The sequence below is a fragment of the Seriola lalandi genome, unplaced genomic scaffold, assembly GCF_002814215.2.
Source record: "Seriola lalandi dorsalis isolate HSWRI2012SDOR001 ecotype SW California unplaced genomic scaffold, Sedor1 jcf7180002054468, whole genome shotgun sequence".
Classification (NCBI taxonomy): Eukaryota; Metazoa; Chordata; class Actinopteri; order Carangiformes; family Carangidae; genus Seriola; species Seriola lalandi.
The window spans coordinates 410-17458 of NW_019525021.1; the positions used below are offsets into that span (position 1 = coordinate 410).

At 40.1% G+C, this 17049-nt stretch overlaps 1 protein-coding gene across 1 annotated transcript in view; it reads right to left on the bottom strand.

Annotated features, from left to right (window-relative positions):
- Positions 1-4238: 4238 nt before the first annotated feature.
- megf6b (multiple EGF-like-domains 6b) overlaps positions 4239-17049 on the bottom strand; it is a gene marked incomplete at its 3' end in the record, with an annotated part of 52423 nt that continues 39612 nt past the window's right edge. The window contains exons 7-26 of the mRNA XM_023411469.2: positions 14636-14761; positions 13677-13799; positions 13095-13217; positions 12844-12981; positions 11731-11853; positions 11358-11480; positions 10140-10310; positions 8809-8940; positions 8552-8680; positions 8309-8437; positions 7506-7640; positions 7209-7343; positions 6996-7121; positions 6779-6910; positions 6252-6380; positions 6004-6135; positions 5160-5288; positions 4897-5025; positions 4467-4595; positions 4239-4367 (exon numbers count right to left, since the gene is read on the bottom strand). Coding sequence (XP_023267237.1) covers positions 4239-4367; positions 4467-4595; positions 4897-5025; positions 5160-5288; positions 6004-6135; positions 6252-6380; positions 6779-6910; positions 6996-7121; positions 7209-7343; positions 7506-7640; positions 8309-8437; positions 8552-8680; positions 8809-8940; positions 10140-10310; positions 11358-11480; positions 11731-11853; positions 12844-12981; positions 13095-13217; positions 13677-13799; positions 14636-14761 — 2622 coding nt within the window. The remainder of the gene's footprint in view (positions 4368-4466; positions 4596-4896; positions 5026-5159; positions 5289-6003; positions 6136-6251; positions 6381-6778; positions 6911-6995; positions 7122-7208; positions 7344-7505; positions 7641-8308; positions 8438-8551; positions 8681-8808; positions 8941-10139; positions 10311-11357; positions 11481-11730; positions 11854-12843; positions 12982-13094; positions 13218-13676; positions 13800-14635; positions 14762-17049) is intronic.

A 17049-nucleotide genomic window follows, 5' to 3' on the forward strand; every position in this document is an offset into this window, starting at 1 on the left:
ATAGTGAGGCATAAAAAGTCATAAAAACGACATAGTATAGTAAGGCATAAAAAGTCATAGTATAGTGAGGCATAAAAAATCATAAAAACAGCATTGTATAGTAAGGCATGAAAATTCATAAAAACAGCATAGTATAGTAAGGCATAAAAAGTCATAAAAACGGCATAGTACAGTAAGGCATGAAAAGTCATATTATAATCAGGCATAAGAAGTCATAAAAAAGTCGTAGTATAGTAATGCATAAAAAGTCATAAAAACGACATAGTATAGTAAGGCATAAAAAGTCATAGAATAGTAAGGCATAAAAAGTCATAGTATAGTAAGGCATAAAAAGTCATAGTATAATAAGGCATAAAAAGTCATAAAAAAGACATAGTATAATAGGCATAAAAAGTCATGAAAACGACATAGTATAGTGAGGCATAAAAAGTCATAAAAACGGCATAGTATAGGAAAGCATAAAAAGTCATAAAAAAAACAGTATAGTAAGGCATAAAAAGTCATAGTATAGTAAGGCATAAAAACTCATAGTATAGTAAGGCATAAAAACGTCATAGTATAGTAAGGCATAAAAAGTCAAATAAACAACATAGTATAGTAAGGCAGAAAAATCCATAGTATAGTGAGGCATAAAAGGTCATAGTATAGTAAGGCATAAAAAGTCATAAAAACGACATAGTACGGTAAGGCATGAAAAGTCATGTATAGTAAGGCATAAAAAGTCATAAAAAGTCTTAGTATAGTAAGGCATAAAAAGTCATAAAAACGACATAGTATAGTAAGGCATAAAAAGTCATGAAAACGACATAGTATAGTGAGGCATAAAAAGTCATAAAAACGTCATATTATAGTAAGGCATAAAAACGTCATAATATAGTAAGGCATAAAAAGTCATAAAAAAAAACATAGTATAGTAAGGCATAAAAAGTCATAAAAAAACATAGTATAGTAAGGAATAAAAAGTCAAAAACGTCATAGTATAGAAAGGCATAAAAAGTCAAAAACGTCATAGTATAGAAAGGCATAAAAAGTCATAGTATAGTAAGGCATAAAATGTCATAGTATAATAAGGCAAAACAATCCACAGTATAGTCAAGCATTAAAAGGTCATAGTATAGTAAGATATAAGGAACTAAAAGCTCATAGTATAGTAAGGCATAAAAAGACATACAATAGTAAGGTATAAAAATGTCATAGTATAGCAAGGCATAACAACGTCACGGTATAATATATATTATACATAGTATATTAAGGAATAAAAAGTCATAGTATAATAAGGCAGAAAAAGACATAGTATAGTAAGATATAAAAAACTAAAAGGTCATAGTATAGTAAGGCATAACAACGACATAGTATATTACGGAATAAAAAGTCATAGTCTAATAAGTTATAAAAACGTCATGGTATAATAGGGCATAAAAAGTCATATTAAAGTCAAGCATTAAAAGGTCTTAGTACAGTAAGGCATAAAAACAACATAGTATATTAAGTAATAAAAAGTCATAGTATAATGAGGCATAAAAATTCCATAGTATAGTAAGGCATAAAAAGACATAGTATAGTAAGCCATAAATATCTCATACAATAGTAAGGTATAAAACGTCATGGTATAATAAGGCATAAAAATTTAATAGTATAGTAAGGCATAAAAAGACATACAATAGTAAGGTATAAAAATGTCACGGTATAATAAAGGCATAAAAAGTCATAGTTTATAGTAAGGAATAAAATGTCATGGTATAATAAGGCATTTAAACGTCATAGTATAGTAAGGCATAAAAACGTCACGGTATAATAAAGGCATAAAAAGTCATAGTTTATAGTAAGGAATAAAATGTCATGGTATAATAAGGCATAAAAAGTCATATTATAGTCAAGCATTAAAAGGTCATAGTATAGTAAGGCATAAAAACAACATAGTATAGTAAGGCATAAAAACGACATAGTATATTAAGGAATAAAGAGTCATAGTATAATTAGTCTTAAAAACTCATACAATAGTATGGTATAGAATGTCATAGTATAGTAAGGCATAAAAAGTCATAGTATTATAAGGTATAAAAAGTCATAGTATATTAAGGCATTAGAGACGGTTATTTATTTATATATATCTTGTGGGGCATTTCAAGCCCCCTGGTGGCCACGGGGGCCCTAAGCAGCTGCTTAGTTCGCTTATGCTTTGTGCCGGCCTTGGTTGTGAGACCTGACACTTGACAGAAATAACAGAAACATCATGATGTGAGAAAACACATGTGACAGGGAAACCTGCTCCGTCACATTTTTGCAAAGGACTGCAAAATGTTTTCTTTCTCCCAATAATTTATAGTTGGACTGCGTCACTTGTAGTCCAAGTATAAATAAGGAGTTGGCAATCAGAGGTAATAGAGAGGGTAAAGACATTCCAGCAACAGGATTAGAGGTTTCCTGAGCAGGAGGGAGGCTGGGCCTGGCATGGATCGACAGGGAAAGGTTGTAACAGCCTCAGAGGGAGGATAGTGTGTGATGTGGAGCTCAGAGGGAGAACGAGCTGGAATGTCATCGCCGGGTCGAAGGAGAGTTTTACAGAGCTGTGGTGCAGAAACAAAACTCTGCCAGCAAATAACCAGACTTCAGGCAAAAACAAATGAGCTAAGGCAGCACATTAAAGTCAGGCTGATGTATTTCCTGAGCACAGTAAAAACAACCACAAGGCCACTGTTTTAAATATTTACTTCAGGGTTCAGGTAATGTTATTCTTTTGCATTTCTGTCCAGACTAACCAACATTATAATGGGTTTTGCAATATCAAAAGTCCTGGTGGTTTAAACAGATAGACTTGAAGAAGAGTGGGCCAGTGTTCATGTGAGTTTGTAGGACTGAGCAATATGACCTCAAAATTAGAGTTACCTCGGTAACAGTAATAATTGTTTACACATTAGTGGACATATTTGCTTTCTCATGCTGTTTGTCCCGTTTAATTACAATGTGATGAGCGGTAGTTTGATGCAGCTCGTCTGTTGGCTGGCTATTTTCAGTTTGTAGAAATGTATTGAAAACTGCAATATGAGTAGATTTAGGTCAGTGAGAGATTCGTATCAGTAATTCAATACAAGCTATGAACTTGTCATTGTGAGATTTTAGAACGAAACATATCAATTTAAAGGCAGAAACGATGATTCATTCAGTGTTTTTCATCAATTATTTGAGAAGGCTTTACCATCTGTACAACATGACAACATCCTTCACTTGGATAATGAAATAAGGAAAAGGTTAAGAAAAAAACTTTTCAGGACAAAACTGTGGGAAATTATCCCCAAGTTGCTGCATGTAGAGAGTAGACAGAAGCAGCAGTCCTTAAACGGAAATTCTGGTTTTGTACCAGATGGGTCTAATTTTTGCAGCTTTGTCCTTTGTTCACTTTGATAATAATAAATAACACTGCAATCACCAAGTGAACTGCTGAAATCTGGGAATATGGTGAAAATGGTAGAAACAAGTCCAACAAGACACACCAGTAGTCAGACGATCATATGAGATGAACAGGTTAGCCAGACTTATTTGGAAGTTAAGGTGAGGGTTGTTAAGATCCATCATTTTACAGACTGACATCTTGGTTCAATTTTGACCTACAGTACTTGAGTTTAAGTTATTGACAACACTCTAAACCTCTTCCAAAACAGAACAACATATCAGAGTTTGTCATGAATACAGCAATAAAGTCCTGGACTTATTTCCATCATTGTCCCTGGTGTTTTTTAACAGTCCACCGACCTCATCAAGGAGGCAACAGACATTCAGTGTCCAACATTAATATATTAGAGAATAAGGCTAAAGAAAACTAAGTTATATAAACAAGTAATTAAACCTTTTCAAAAGTAAATTAAGTAAAAGTGGCAAAGACAAATGAAAGGGAATTAACATCATAAAAGTCATTGCTTGTTTGCAAGTCAAGATGGAATTATCATTGGATTAAAAGCTACTTTATAATACCATATTAATTGATTCAGTTGCACACAGTTTTTACATTTATATGTAACTGTAGACTGAAACTGTCTCGTGTTTCTTGCCCCATTGGCCTTTGCCATAGCGAGGTTGGTGTTCCCAGGTCTGAGTACAATGTTGTTATAAATGGCAGCCAAAAGTACAAAAATAGGACCCAAGTTGTAACAAATGAGAATTTTCCTTTCATCAATCCATCTGAAGGTGGTTTTGCGGTAACACATACGGAGACTCTTACTCACAGCATCTCTGAGTCTTACCTAGTTCACAGGCTGTACCCGTCCAGCCACTGGCACATGTACATTTTCCACTGGTCTTGTCACAGGTGGCTCCATTCTGACACAAGCAGCGCTGCCGACAGTCTGCTCCATAAAACCCTGCAGGGCATTCTGGGGGGGGGGGGGGGGGGGTGAACAGGTAAAACCATCTTGTGATCTCTTATTTACCTGTCATGTAGATGATCACTTTGCTCTGTTGTGTAAACTCACCTTCTGTGCAGTTGGGTCCGGTCCAGCCCGGTGTGCACACACACTGCCCACTGGCCGGGTGGCAGATGCCGTTGTTACGACAGCTACAGGTTTGGTTACATCCTTCCCCATAGAAACTGGTCGGGCAAGCTGCCAGCAGAGGGACAACAATATCATTACCTCTTCATGAACTCTGCTGATCAAAAGTGGAAATTCCAGGGTCTGGTAAGTGATACAGGCCATAGCATGGGGAACATGAAGTCCGTACTTTCTCATGTGAGGCTGGGCTGGGTTTTCCCAAATAACTCTGAAACCAAGCGTGTTCTTGTTCCAGTGTGAGTCAGCGTTAACAGACATTCTCGGTGCTTCGATGCTGCTCCAGAAATTTTTTTTTTCCATAACACTAGAGTGATGCCAACACCTGTCAACTTTCTGAAGACCCCACACTCACTCAGGTTGCAGAACGGACCGATCCAGCCGGCAGGACAGGAACAATCTCCACTGACATGGTCACAGCTCCCGCCGTTTAGACACAAACACTTCTCCTGGCAGTCAAGCCCATAGAAACCCTGAGGACATGCTGAGAGACACACACACACACACACACACACACACACACACACACACACACACACACACAAAGACTACCTGTCAATAGCAGATATAGATATTCAGTAGGTGAATTTGTCTTCGTGATCAAGGAGCTTCTCTTACGCTTTTCGCAGAAGGTTCCTGTCCATCCCACCTGGCAGGTACAAGCTCCGCTCACATGGTCGCACAATGCCTTGTTGTCACACTGACACCGATGGCGACAACCAAGACCAAACATACCTGTTGGGCACTCTGAGAAAATACCACACACACACCATTTAGACTGACAGACCAGTCATTTGTAGTTTCAAAACAGAGTGAACATGTCAGGTCAAGTTTGGTTATAAAGCGACACAAGAAAGATGTGGTTGGAAACACAAGTTGACAACTCAACATCACCACATGGTTCACTCAGTAGATGTTCTGTTCTGAATTTGAGATTGGTTTATGAACTGTTGTTTCCAAGGTCAAGAATAAACTTTTAATCTCAACCTTTAAGCCAATGTGGACAAAGAGTCCTTCAAGTGTTCAAAAAAAAAAAAAAAAAACAGAAATTTGAATCAAAATTTCCATGACAAGAAAAGCATAAAAAAGTTCATGTGATACAATTGAGGAACTCAAGAACAACTACTGAGTGAACCATATGAGATCAACTGTAAAACAAAGGCATAGCTTTAAAACAATAAATATGAACTGAACGAAAATAAATAAATAAATAAACCTAACATGCAAGAAGAACCTGATGGTAATCAGAGACAAGACTGTATTATTTAGGAGAACATTAAAGCCACTATATGCAAGATTTGAAATCTTTACTTTGGCGCCACCTCGTGGTAGAATGAAGGTCATACAAACTCTTAATGAATGGATGGGAAAGCAGCAACTGCACCAATTTTCACCAGCATTTTTCATTTTTCTACAATCAGAATTAACTTCCCTAAAGTCCGTAACAAAAACACCAACATACTGTGATGGCAGCGTGTTCCAGTGTAACCAGCTTCACAGTTGCAAAGGCCCGTCACAGCATCACAGCTGCCGTCTCCGTTTCTACAGTCGCAGGTTCCTGCACAGTCAGCTCCCCAGTGTCCTGCATCACACGCTGCGACACAAACATCACGTCTGAGTGTCATACATATCCAATCTTTTCATTTGCAAATATACCAGTAATTCAGTTTTTGGTCTGCAGTAGTAACCGATCTTTTTCACTACTGTTACCTTTCCTGCAGTTGTGTCCAGTCCAGCCAGGAGCGCAGGTGCACCGCCCATTCACCGGGTCGCAGTGAGCATTGTTCTCACACACACACTTCATTTGGCATTCTTGACCGAATCGTCCACTCAGGCACGCTGCACAAGGAAAAAATTATTGAAAGCGTCACGACTAATCTACCGTAAGAAACTCCACCAGATCTCCCGAGAAGCACAGCAAGTTCCCATGACAGTTTCTGTTCTGTGATTCAGCTGTCAAGAGAAGCTTCAAGAGCCAGCGGTTGGAATTATATTTGTTCTTCCCAGTGAAAATATGTCCGAGGTGGTTTACTGGCTGCTGGAGGGATTCGGGTGAAGATCACTGAGAAAAACTACTCCTCTGTCTTTTAGCATGTTGCTTCCATTTCTTGTCCAAACTACACCACTGCACGATTTCAATATTCCACTGTGCTGTCATCCTCCTCAGCTGGTTGAGTGTTTAATGCTTGTTGCTATGGAAACTTATCCCAAAAAAAATGCACCCAGCAGATACTCACAGTTTTGGCAGAGTTTTCCCATGAATCCTGGAGGACAGATACACGATCCATTATGTTTATCGCACGAGCCGCCGTTCTCACAAGCCGGGCAGGTTTCTGTGCAGCCCGGACCCCAGGATCCCTCCACACACACTGTGAAAGAATAATATTTACTTTTTTTTATGTATAATGTGGGTGGTTATATTTATTGAGCTGTCAAAAATGTGTTGCCACTCACAGTTCTCACAGTGCTTTCCTGACGTTCCTGCTGGACAATTGCATTGTCCCGTCACTTTGTCACACGGGGCACTGGTGCAGTTGCAAGGATGAACGCAGCCTGTTCCAAACCGTCCCTCTGGACAGTCTAATGCAAGACACACAAGCAGGGGTTCGTCTTAAAACAAGGGGACAATAACGGGAGTAAAGCATGTCCTCTGTAGGACCGCCCTACCTTGGTCACAGTTCTCCCCATGACGACCAGGAGGACACTTTCGTAGGCATTTTCCAGTCACATGATCGCAGGACACCCCTGGTGGACAGGAGCACTGCTTCTCACAGCCGGCTCCATATGTACCTGGGTTGCATTCTAGAGACAGAGGAGAACAGAGCGAGCACTCACCAAGTTAAGACAACTCTAACACACACTGTAAGTGTACAGTAAAACACCTTTGAACCATCGACCATTAACTCCCAAACGAAACCAAAATATGGACGAATGTAATTGCGAGCATTCTATCATTGTGCTCACCGTCCTTGCAGGTGTCGCCGTGGTAACCAGATTTACAGACACAGGTGCCATGGCGACGGTGACACTCCAGAGTGTTCTGCTGGACACACTGACACTCCTCAGAGCAGCCCGGTCCGAAAGTCCACTTTGGACAAGCTGGAGGAGAAAATGAAAAAAACAAGGACCTGAAAAGTGTGATTAAAATATTACATTACATTCACTCATTTGCCAAAGCGACTAGTAAGTGGTAGTTAGGCATGTTAGGGTGTTAGAGATGTTAGGAGAAGAGGTGCTCTCAGAAGATATGAGTCTTAACGAGATTCTTGAGGGTAGAGAGGGACACCCCTGCTCTGATAGCATTCGGTGAGCTTGTTCCACCGTTGGGGAACCACAGATGAGGATAGTGTAGACTGTGATTGCCTTGTGTGCAGCGATGGTAATGCCAGACGACACAGGAGCATAAGCCTGTATGATTGAGTAGATGGGTGCAGACCCAGAAGTCGCTCTGAAGGCAAGTATTTATGACTTGAATTTGATTCGGGCGGCCATCGGTAGCCGGTGTAGGTTGATGAGTAGCGGAGTGACATGTGGTCTACTAGGCAGATTGAAGAGCAGACTGGCTGCCACATTCTGGACCATCTGTAATGGTTTGACTGTGCATGAAATCATATGTGGGTCCAAGGCTGAAAGTGCATTGGAAAACTGCAATGCTAATAAGATTCACAGTGACAGATCAGTACTTTTATAATCTTGGGTTCTGACCAAGTTCAAGGGTGAGAGTCTGGTGATAGACAGGTGATAAGTGACAGGACAGTGGGACTTACGGAGGTGGCAGAAGCGTCCGTACAGTCCAGGATCACACAGACAGGCTCCATAGGTTCGGTGGCAGCGCCCATTATTTGCACAGTTACACTTCTTGTTGCACTGTTTTCCATAGAAGCCCTTTGGACAGCCTGCACACAGGAAAAAAGCAAATCACAGTAGGCCTTACACTTCAGATGTTTTCACTAAAAAAAAAAAAAAAAGGAAAAAAAGAAAAGGGAAAAATTCTTTTTTGTCTCACTCACCATCCTGGCACAGGTCTCCACTGACTCCCGGCGGGCAGCGGCAGCTCCCAGTGACAGGATCACAGCTGGCGCCATTTTTACACTTACAGTGAAAGGAGCAGTTTTTACCAAAATAGCCCTCGGTGCAAGCTGTGAGATTGAGAAGTAAAAGTTTCTATCACTGCTAAACTCTCAGGACTGACTTTACAAACTGATACAGTAGTGACAGTGTACACGTGTGTGTCAGGAGTGTCGGTGTGTGTTGAGCAGGTCCTAACTCTGGTTGCAGACGATGCCGGTCCATCCATCGGGGCAATCGCAGCCATTCTTCCACGGATTACATTTTCCTCCATTAGAGCAGTCGTCACACGTCAAACTGCAGTCGTTCCCGAAAGTGTCATCCAAACACACTGCAAACAACAGAGACTTTTTAGGGCAGAACACTGACTGGATAATTATGATTGTGTCAATGTTGAGACAAACTACTGCAATTGTCAGTGAAGTTAGGATTGTAGTTATACACAGATTTAGAGCAATTACTCAATCAACAGAAAATTAGTCAGCAACTATTTTGATAATAAATTAACAGTTTTGGCAATAGTAAAAATGCCAAACTCCTTGTGGTTCCAGCTTCTCCATGTCAGGATTTTAAGCATTTCTTTGTCATATATAAAAAATGAATATATTTGGGTTTTGGCCTGTGAGTCAAAAACTGTGATTTTAAAGTTTTCACTATATTCTGACATTTTATAAACAAAATGATTAAATGACAAAATAAAATCAGCAGACCACATTGCCTCCTTGCACACCTGGACTTCACTTTTTTTGTGTTTTATTCTTTTGAACACTTTACAGGTGATTGCTTTTAGATTTACTGTTTATTCTCTTGTTTTATTTTTCACTGCCACTTTACATTTGTTTATTTTAATCGCATGGGCTCATGTGTACTGCTGACTGATAGAGAGAGCAACACTGCTTAAACTTGTTTCATCATATCTAGTTATCCAATTTAATTTATAGACTTTGCCTTTTTCACACATCTGGTTTTCATTTTTTAACAGTGTTAAACATAACCCATGTTATGTTCACATGGAAACCATATTTTTTACCTTTTATTTTCTATGTACATCGTACGAAGCTCTGTGCAGCACTTTTGCGAAATACAAATTTCCCCTCAAGGGACAATAAAGTTTATCTTCATCAAAATATTGTCCATTTAAAAATATTTGTGGTTTAGAGTCAGTGTTCAGGTGAGACTCCAACTTTCAGTGAAGTAACTTGAAATGTTCAACTGCTTCTGCTTTTCAAGAGTCCATCAAGTTTGGGCAACTCAACACTAAGCCTCTGACGTCCTGCCGCAGACCTCGACCAGCTGCCGGTACATGTAAACCTCAGCATTCCTGCCAGACAGGCTGTTGTGTTAAAATATGTACAAACAGTCTGGGAGCGTGAAGCGCAGCAATTACCCCCACTTTGTGCTCTGTTCCTGCCTGCACTAAATGAGTCTGTCAGACAGCTTCACCTCCCGGAGTCACACTCAGGTAATCAGATACAGGTTGAGGTTCCTGTTAATGATAATGGGTGGTTAATGGTTTGGGAAGAAACTCACCAAACTTCTCTGCCAGGTTACTCTCAGCCCTCAGCTCGCCCTCGTCGTCCTCATAGTCATCATAACGCTCCAGGGGTTGGCTGTAGTCCTGCAGCAAGGTGAGCTGGGGGCGAATGAGAGGCAGCTCAATGGCACCTCCGCTGGAGAGGGCCTCAATTGCATCTTCTAGCGCTATTGAGTAATAGGTGGGAAGAAATAAATTACACACAATACAACAAAATATACATTTAGTTTTTTGTCTCTTTCAAAATGTAGTTTTTCAAAACAAAAATACATCAATTGATTAAATAATTTGCTTTCATGCATATATATATATTCATATATGCACATAGTTTTGCAACAGGTAATGACAGCACATTAAAATGCATTAAATAAAAAAGTTTTTTAAAAAAAAGGAGGAAATAACAAATTTTCTACAACATGTTATTTTAATTCAGAAAAATCTGGTTTTAAAGTGGACAAGTAAACAACTGAAACTATTGCACCCTGCTAAAGGCTTTTCTGTCAGATGTCGAGTAAGAAAAGATTTTAACTGGAGGGAGTGCATTTCCTTATCTATATGACAAGTTCTCTATGTCTTTGAAGCACATTTCCTCCATGTTTGTTCAACTTCACCAAAACTTTCCAGTGCTCCATCACCAGCTCTAATGGAACATGCTGTTAGTGGTATTGTCATTTTTCACTGAAAAAAAAACTAATAAAATGACTGATGGATAGATTCAGTTTCACTGTTTCAGTTTCAGGGTATTGTTCATATTGGCTCACTGTCACACTGTCATGTCTCACTGGGACACTTGAATAGAACAGAGCCATTGTTCATGTTATTAGTGCTTTCACAAGTCTAAACTTCTGCTATGAAAAATCCCTATTATTCAAAATGATTGGCTGCTAATATTATTATACCTGCGGCCTTATCTTACTTTTTCCAGTTGTGGCATCAAAATGTGAGGAACTTCAGAATGAAATGGTACAATTTCTGTTACATACAAATGAGTACAAGCCTCATGTTTTAACACTGTGAACATCTCAAAATGCAAAATCCACCCCAAGCCTAAACAATTCACCTCAACACTCACAAGTTAGACTGAATGACTTAGTACACAGGATGTTTTTTTGCAGTACGACAGAAACACCTTTCCAGGTTGTCTGATGGCATGTGTCTGGTACCATTCCCACTCACCCCCCCCCTCTCTCTCTCCCCTGATTGCAGATACTCACGGATGCAGGATTGCCGGTCCTCATCCAGACGGAAACCCCGGCGGCAGAAACACTGGAAGGAACCTGCGCTGTTCTGGCACGTGTGATCACAACCGCCATTAGTAGCCAGACACTCGTCTACATCTAAACAACACAGACACAGCACAGACTCAACTGCTTTTCCTTCATCAAAACGAATCACTCAGAAAAACCAAAGTTATTTAGCTGAATGGAGCTCACTTTACACATGAAACCAAAACAAAGACAACATTGTGCATGTTAGTGTTGACGTCTTTTGAGTCAAACTGGAACTTGCTCCACTTCAACTGAAATAAAAATTCTCTCTCATAAAAGCATGAGTGCCATCCACTGTTGGACTGAGAGCTGAGCATACCATCACAGCTACATCCATCTGAGTTGAGCCTGTATCCTGCGGAGCAGTAGCATTCATAACCCCCGGGGTAGTTGGTGCAGTCCTGCTCGCAGCAGGAGCTCTGCTCTCCACACTCGTCGACATCTGCCAAACCCAACAAGCAGGAAGACAAAAATTATGATCCGGCTGTGGTGATACGCTCCCCTGCTCAATGAGAGCAACCTTTTATGAGATAATGTAAATTGCACAGGTTTAACAACCAGTAAAGGTCAAAGTTACAACTTCTTTCCTTTATAAACTCTGACTTCAGTTAATGTTCACCCCTCTGTTATAAAGCCAAAAACTAGAAAGTACATTATCCTCCACTTCCTGACCAAAAGAGCATTCTGGCATCGCAGAGTGGAGACCTACAAATTCACTGAAGTTTACTTCACTTGTACCCACAAGATTTCTTTTTAAATCCTCTTTTTTGGCACTTCAGAGACTCCATAGATGCCCGATTTCTCTTTAATTTTCTGGTTTATGCATAAATTGTATTGGATGATTATTTACACTGACTGATCTGCCCTATAGTTATAGTGCATTGTAAAGAGGAGTCATAGAGTTACACAGCACAACATTAGTCTCAATGTGACATCCTCTCATAGGCAGGATTAGGCTCAGAAAAATAATTTTAATCAAATATCAATCCAGCATCAACTCTTCTCATTGAATCAAAATCCAGAAAGAGGATAGCGACTGGACATGATGAAAAGATACAACATGGAAAGACACATTTTCTGAGAATTCAAAAGACTGAGTTCAATGAAAAGTGGACCGCTTATAAAACCACTCACAAAGACACTGCTGACACCTCTGCATAAAGGCCAATATGCTAAGTTGCATCAATATGTTGCGAAACTCACATAAAAAATAAAAAGCAATTAAATTGAAGTTAAAAAAAAGAACTAAGTGCAAAATGAAACCAGCTGTTTAACCAGTCATAAACACTAATACATAAAACAACAATTATTATATAATTCAATATGGTGCGTCTGTGGAGTTTCATGAGTGCTGAAGTATGCAAGTAAGAATGCATTTTATCTTGTTATAAGTCTGTTTATTAGTCCTTGTGACTGTATTGCAATTTCTTACCAACACAGGTTTTAAGGTCCTCATCTAGTCTGTAACCATGGTTACAGGAGCAGACAGGCCCACTGGTTGAATGCTGGCAGTGGTGCGAACAGCCACCATTGTTGTTCTCACAGCTGTTCACGATCTCCATCTCGATTCCTGTCACAAGTTGACGGTGAGAAAAGCATGCGTGTCGATTAAAGGACTGAAACAGGAAGTACCCACTCAATATATGCATATGATAATACTGAGATAAGAGGTTTTTAACTGACTGTAACACTGTTTTCCATCAGATCCCAGCTCATAGGCAGTGTTACAAACACAGGCGTAGGAGCCAAGGGTGTTGTGGCAGCCATGAGCACAGTTGGCTTCTTCAGTCTCACACTCATCAATATCTGTGATGAAAGTGTTAAAAAAAAACAAAAAAAAAACAAACTTGCATTAATAGGAGAAATGCATCTGGTCAGCACAATTCCATTTGCATTCGCCATCATGTGCCTCTCACAAATGAAAACCATCTTTCACACACTTCTAACTCAGTATTAATTGATACTGACAGTGGAAACATTGGCCTGCACATTCTGTGCCATCATGCTTCATACTATTTTTTTTTATTAAAAGCCATACTTGCTTTGATCATTTATTACATGTTTTTATGACCTGTTTTTTCATTTTTGGCCAAACTGTCTCTCAAATTCATTTTAATTTTTTAAGATTGAATTTGGAACCAGTAGTTGAAGGACCAATCTAAGCAGCAACTAAATGTGGTGCGATTGATTTTTTATATTTCCCCTATCTTTCTCCTTCATTAAAAAACATTATTAAATCATTGCTGCAGTTACTGGTGAAATTACCTTCACAGGTCTTCCCGTCTTCAGCCAGGATGTATCCAACTTTACAGTCACAGTGAGCCTTGCCACCGTCAGCTCGACACTCGTGCATGCAGCCTCCGTTCTGATCTGCGCAGGGGTTCTGCACTGTAACACGAAAAGCACACACTTAAACAGAAAATCCACATGGTGTCAGTCAAGCAGGGAATGCTTCTGGCACAGTGGTGGAGAAAACTGTAAAAGCTGACTCTCTACAGCTTAATGCAGAGCATGTGGAGAGTTTTAAATCCAACGCAGGCACCCTTCACCTGTGTGTGTGTGTGTGTGTGTGTGTGCGTGTGTGTGTGTGTGCGTGTGTGTGTGTGCGTGCGCGTGTGTGTGTGTGTGTGTGCGTGTGTGTGCGAGTGTGTGTGTGTGCGTGTGGGTGTGTGTGGGTGTGTGCGTGTGTGTGTTTTTGACTTGTGTAAGCCTGTCCAGCATCTGGGATGAGAACCCTGAGCTCTGCAGAAATTAGAGGAAGCTGTTCACAGCCAACAATTACAAAGTAAAAGTATCTAAAAGACAGTGATTCAAAATACATATATGTATAATTTCCCACCCCTTAGAGACGCATACTCATACACGGCCTCAGAGACTGGACAGAATAAAAGAAGAAAGAATGTCAAAATAATAATGTGAGAAAAAAAACAATGAAGAGGAATGCTGTGATTCATTTTAATTTAATGTCTCATCCACATGGTTGACAGTTAATCCTGCTCCAGCGCTGACATCCAGTCAGATAATTACAACTGGCAGTAGATGCCGGCTGTGTTTTTTTTTTAAATGTGATGATCAAATCTTCAGAAATCACACCTTTATAATCTTCCAAGGTAGTTTTATTGGCACTCTTTCCCTCAGTCACCCATCCATTTATCATTCCTCCTTTCTGTCTTGTGTTGATGTGCGTGTCTTCAGCACCAGAGTTTGGAAACAGGGACACTTACGTTTACAGTGCTTGCCATCCTCTGCCAGCACATAATTTGGCTTGCAGCGGCAACGGAAATGAGCGGCAGACTGCTGCACGCAGTAGTGTTCACATCCTCCGTTGCTGATGGCACACGAATGGACGGCTGAAAGGGCAACAAAAGGAAAAACTAAGGGACATTACAAAAAGCCAGCAACAATGAGATGTAGGGATATAAACAGAGGCAGTCACACAGAATGAGAAAAATCAGGTATCTTGGCAGAAAAATATCTGTTTCCTAAAGTCTAAACTGCAGCTTCATATTAGTTTTCTGAGTTTTGATTTGACTGCACTGTCACATCTGCAGGAATCTTTCTCAGAGAGGCCATGACCACTGTACTGACATTTCAACATGAGAGAACCTCTGAGAACTGCTCTGCTCTGAGCCATGAGCGCTCCATCATCACGAAAGGCCAACAATCACAGAGAGATTTGAATGGCAGGGCCTCTGAGGTGGACAACACTCGTCCACTGATGAGGTAGAGGGCAGAGCCAGCTCAATCATATTTCCCCATCTATGTTTCCCTCCCTCATAGCAACAGATGAAACCCCTTCCCCCATGGTAGATGGGCTGGACTCCATCTCTTGAGAGAAAAACAACAGGTAGAGGCTGAACAGCCCGGCGTTCTCAGAGATGCTGTTTTTCATACTTGAAGGCTGGAGTCAAGATCCATCAGCACAAGTACATGTCAAACCGCAGAGTGGTTTCCAGCTCAAATATTATGCAGCCACACGCTTAGTGTGTGGGATACATCTGACCTCTGCTGGCAGATCAAGAGCTGGATAAGACCAGGACATCTGCTCTTCTTCGTCTCCCCATGACTGTGTGCTGATTGGTATGCGCTGTCCTTTATCCAGCATGTATGGTGTCAGTCTATCTGGTGCATACTTGTTATAAGGAATGTCAGATTTCAGAGTTCAGTGTGGGATTCATCTGTGAACATGGACACATTTTGCAGCTCGCCTCTGCACAGTTTGAACATGACTGTCAGCAGACAGATATGCAGCCTCACAGATAAAGCTTCAGTCGGTCCCCACATGTGCACTGAGATTATTAGTGCAATCAGTCATTTTTTCATGCAACAGCTGTCACACAAGAGCCTCTCAGGGACAGTGGGGTCCCAGCTACAGTATCTGCTCTATAAGACAATGAAACTACTTTGCTTCATGAAGCCAAGAAATACACAATGTTTTCCACTCTGAATGTCAGACAGGACACTCTGTATACATTTCTGGCTGCAGACCCCAGTGCCAGGTTTATGCTCTTTCGGAAGACTCAAAGCCAAGGTATCTGGCGAAACAGAAACAATGTACAGGTGCTGAGTAAACAGTGCAGAGGTCAAGAGTGGTGGGATAACACACAGATTTTAAGAATGAAAGCTGACTTTAATAACATACAAGCAGAATTTACTGTAGGGAAAGGCTGGAGACCATGATTTTCTCTCATAATAATAGTGTCACTTTGTTTTATTGGAAATACTTACATAATTTAAAGATGGCAAATTTCAAATTATTTATTCTTTTTCTCGATTTTATCTGTCATAATTAAAACAATCTCATGAAATCTCAGAGCTAGCACCTTTCATCAGCTCATACAACTCAACCAAAATGTGTTTGTTGGATTGAGATTCCAAGTTAATTCTTTATCTTGGAAACAGTAGTTGATAGAATAGTCTCACCAAAAGGTCCAAATCTGAAATCCTCTGCACAGCAGGATCATGCAGTCAGGTGCTGTTCAAGCACAGGCAACAGCAAAGATTTAAACAGAAGAACAAAACAAAACAAAATAGTTTTGGATGAGTTTTTTGGACTAGCTTTTTCTGCAAATGAACAAACAATGTTCTGCACCTGCTTCATCAGACTCACTTGTTCTTCAGAAGAATGTCACAATACAGGAAGATCCAAATCATGTGATCTAAACCCTGCATGTACAGTATGACTGTGCAGAGAACCACAGTTGTATTTGTGAAATTACAAGTGTTAATTTCAATGGATTTTTTTTTTTTTTTAGCACTTTAAGGAGTCCGTCTCCATGTTGGCTTAAAAGCTGAGACTGAAAGTTCCCTCTTTTCCCCCTCTTTTGTCATGTCTTCCTTGGGTGTTATGTGTGGTTTTTTTTTTTAGGAGCCCATTGTTCTCATTTAAATTGTGAAATATTTTAATTTGTGTCTAGTACATTTACATATTTCAATGTAGAAGCGAAGTAGAGGTTTCTGGCACAATTGCACCTACTTCCAAGGTGCATGGAGAGGAAAAGGTCTAAGGAGATCAAAAACTCCAGCAACACTTGCAGTATACAGAATAACTTATTAAACTCAGGATGACCCTCATGAAGGCCACAAGTTGAAACCGTGTCAGTCTAATAGGAGTTTTGACCTCTTTACAATACAATAC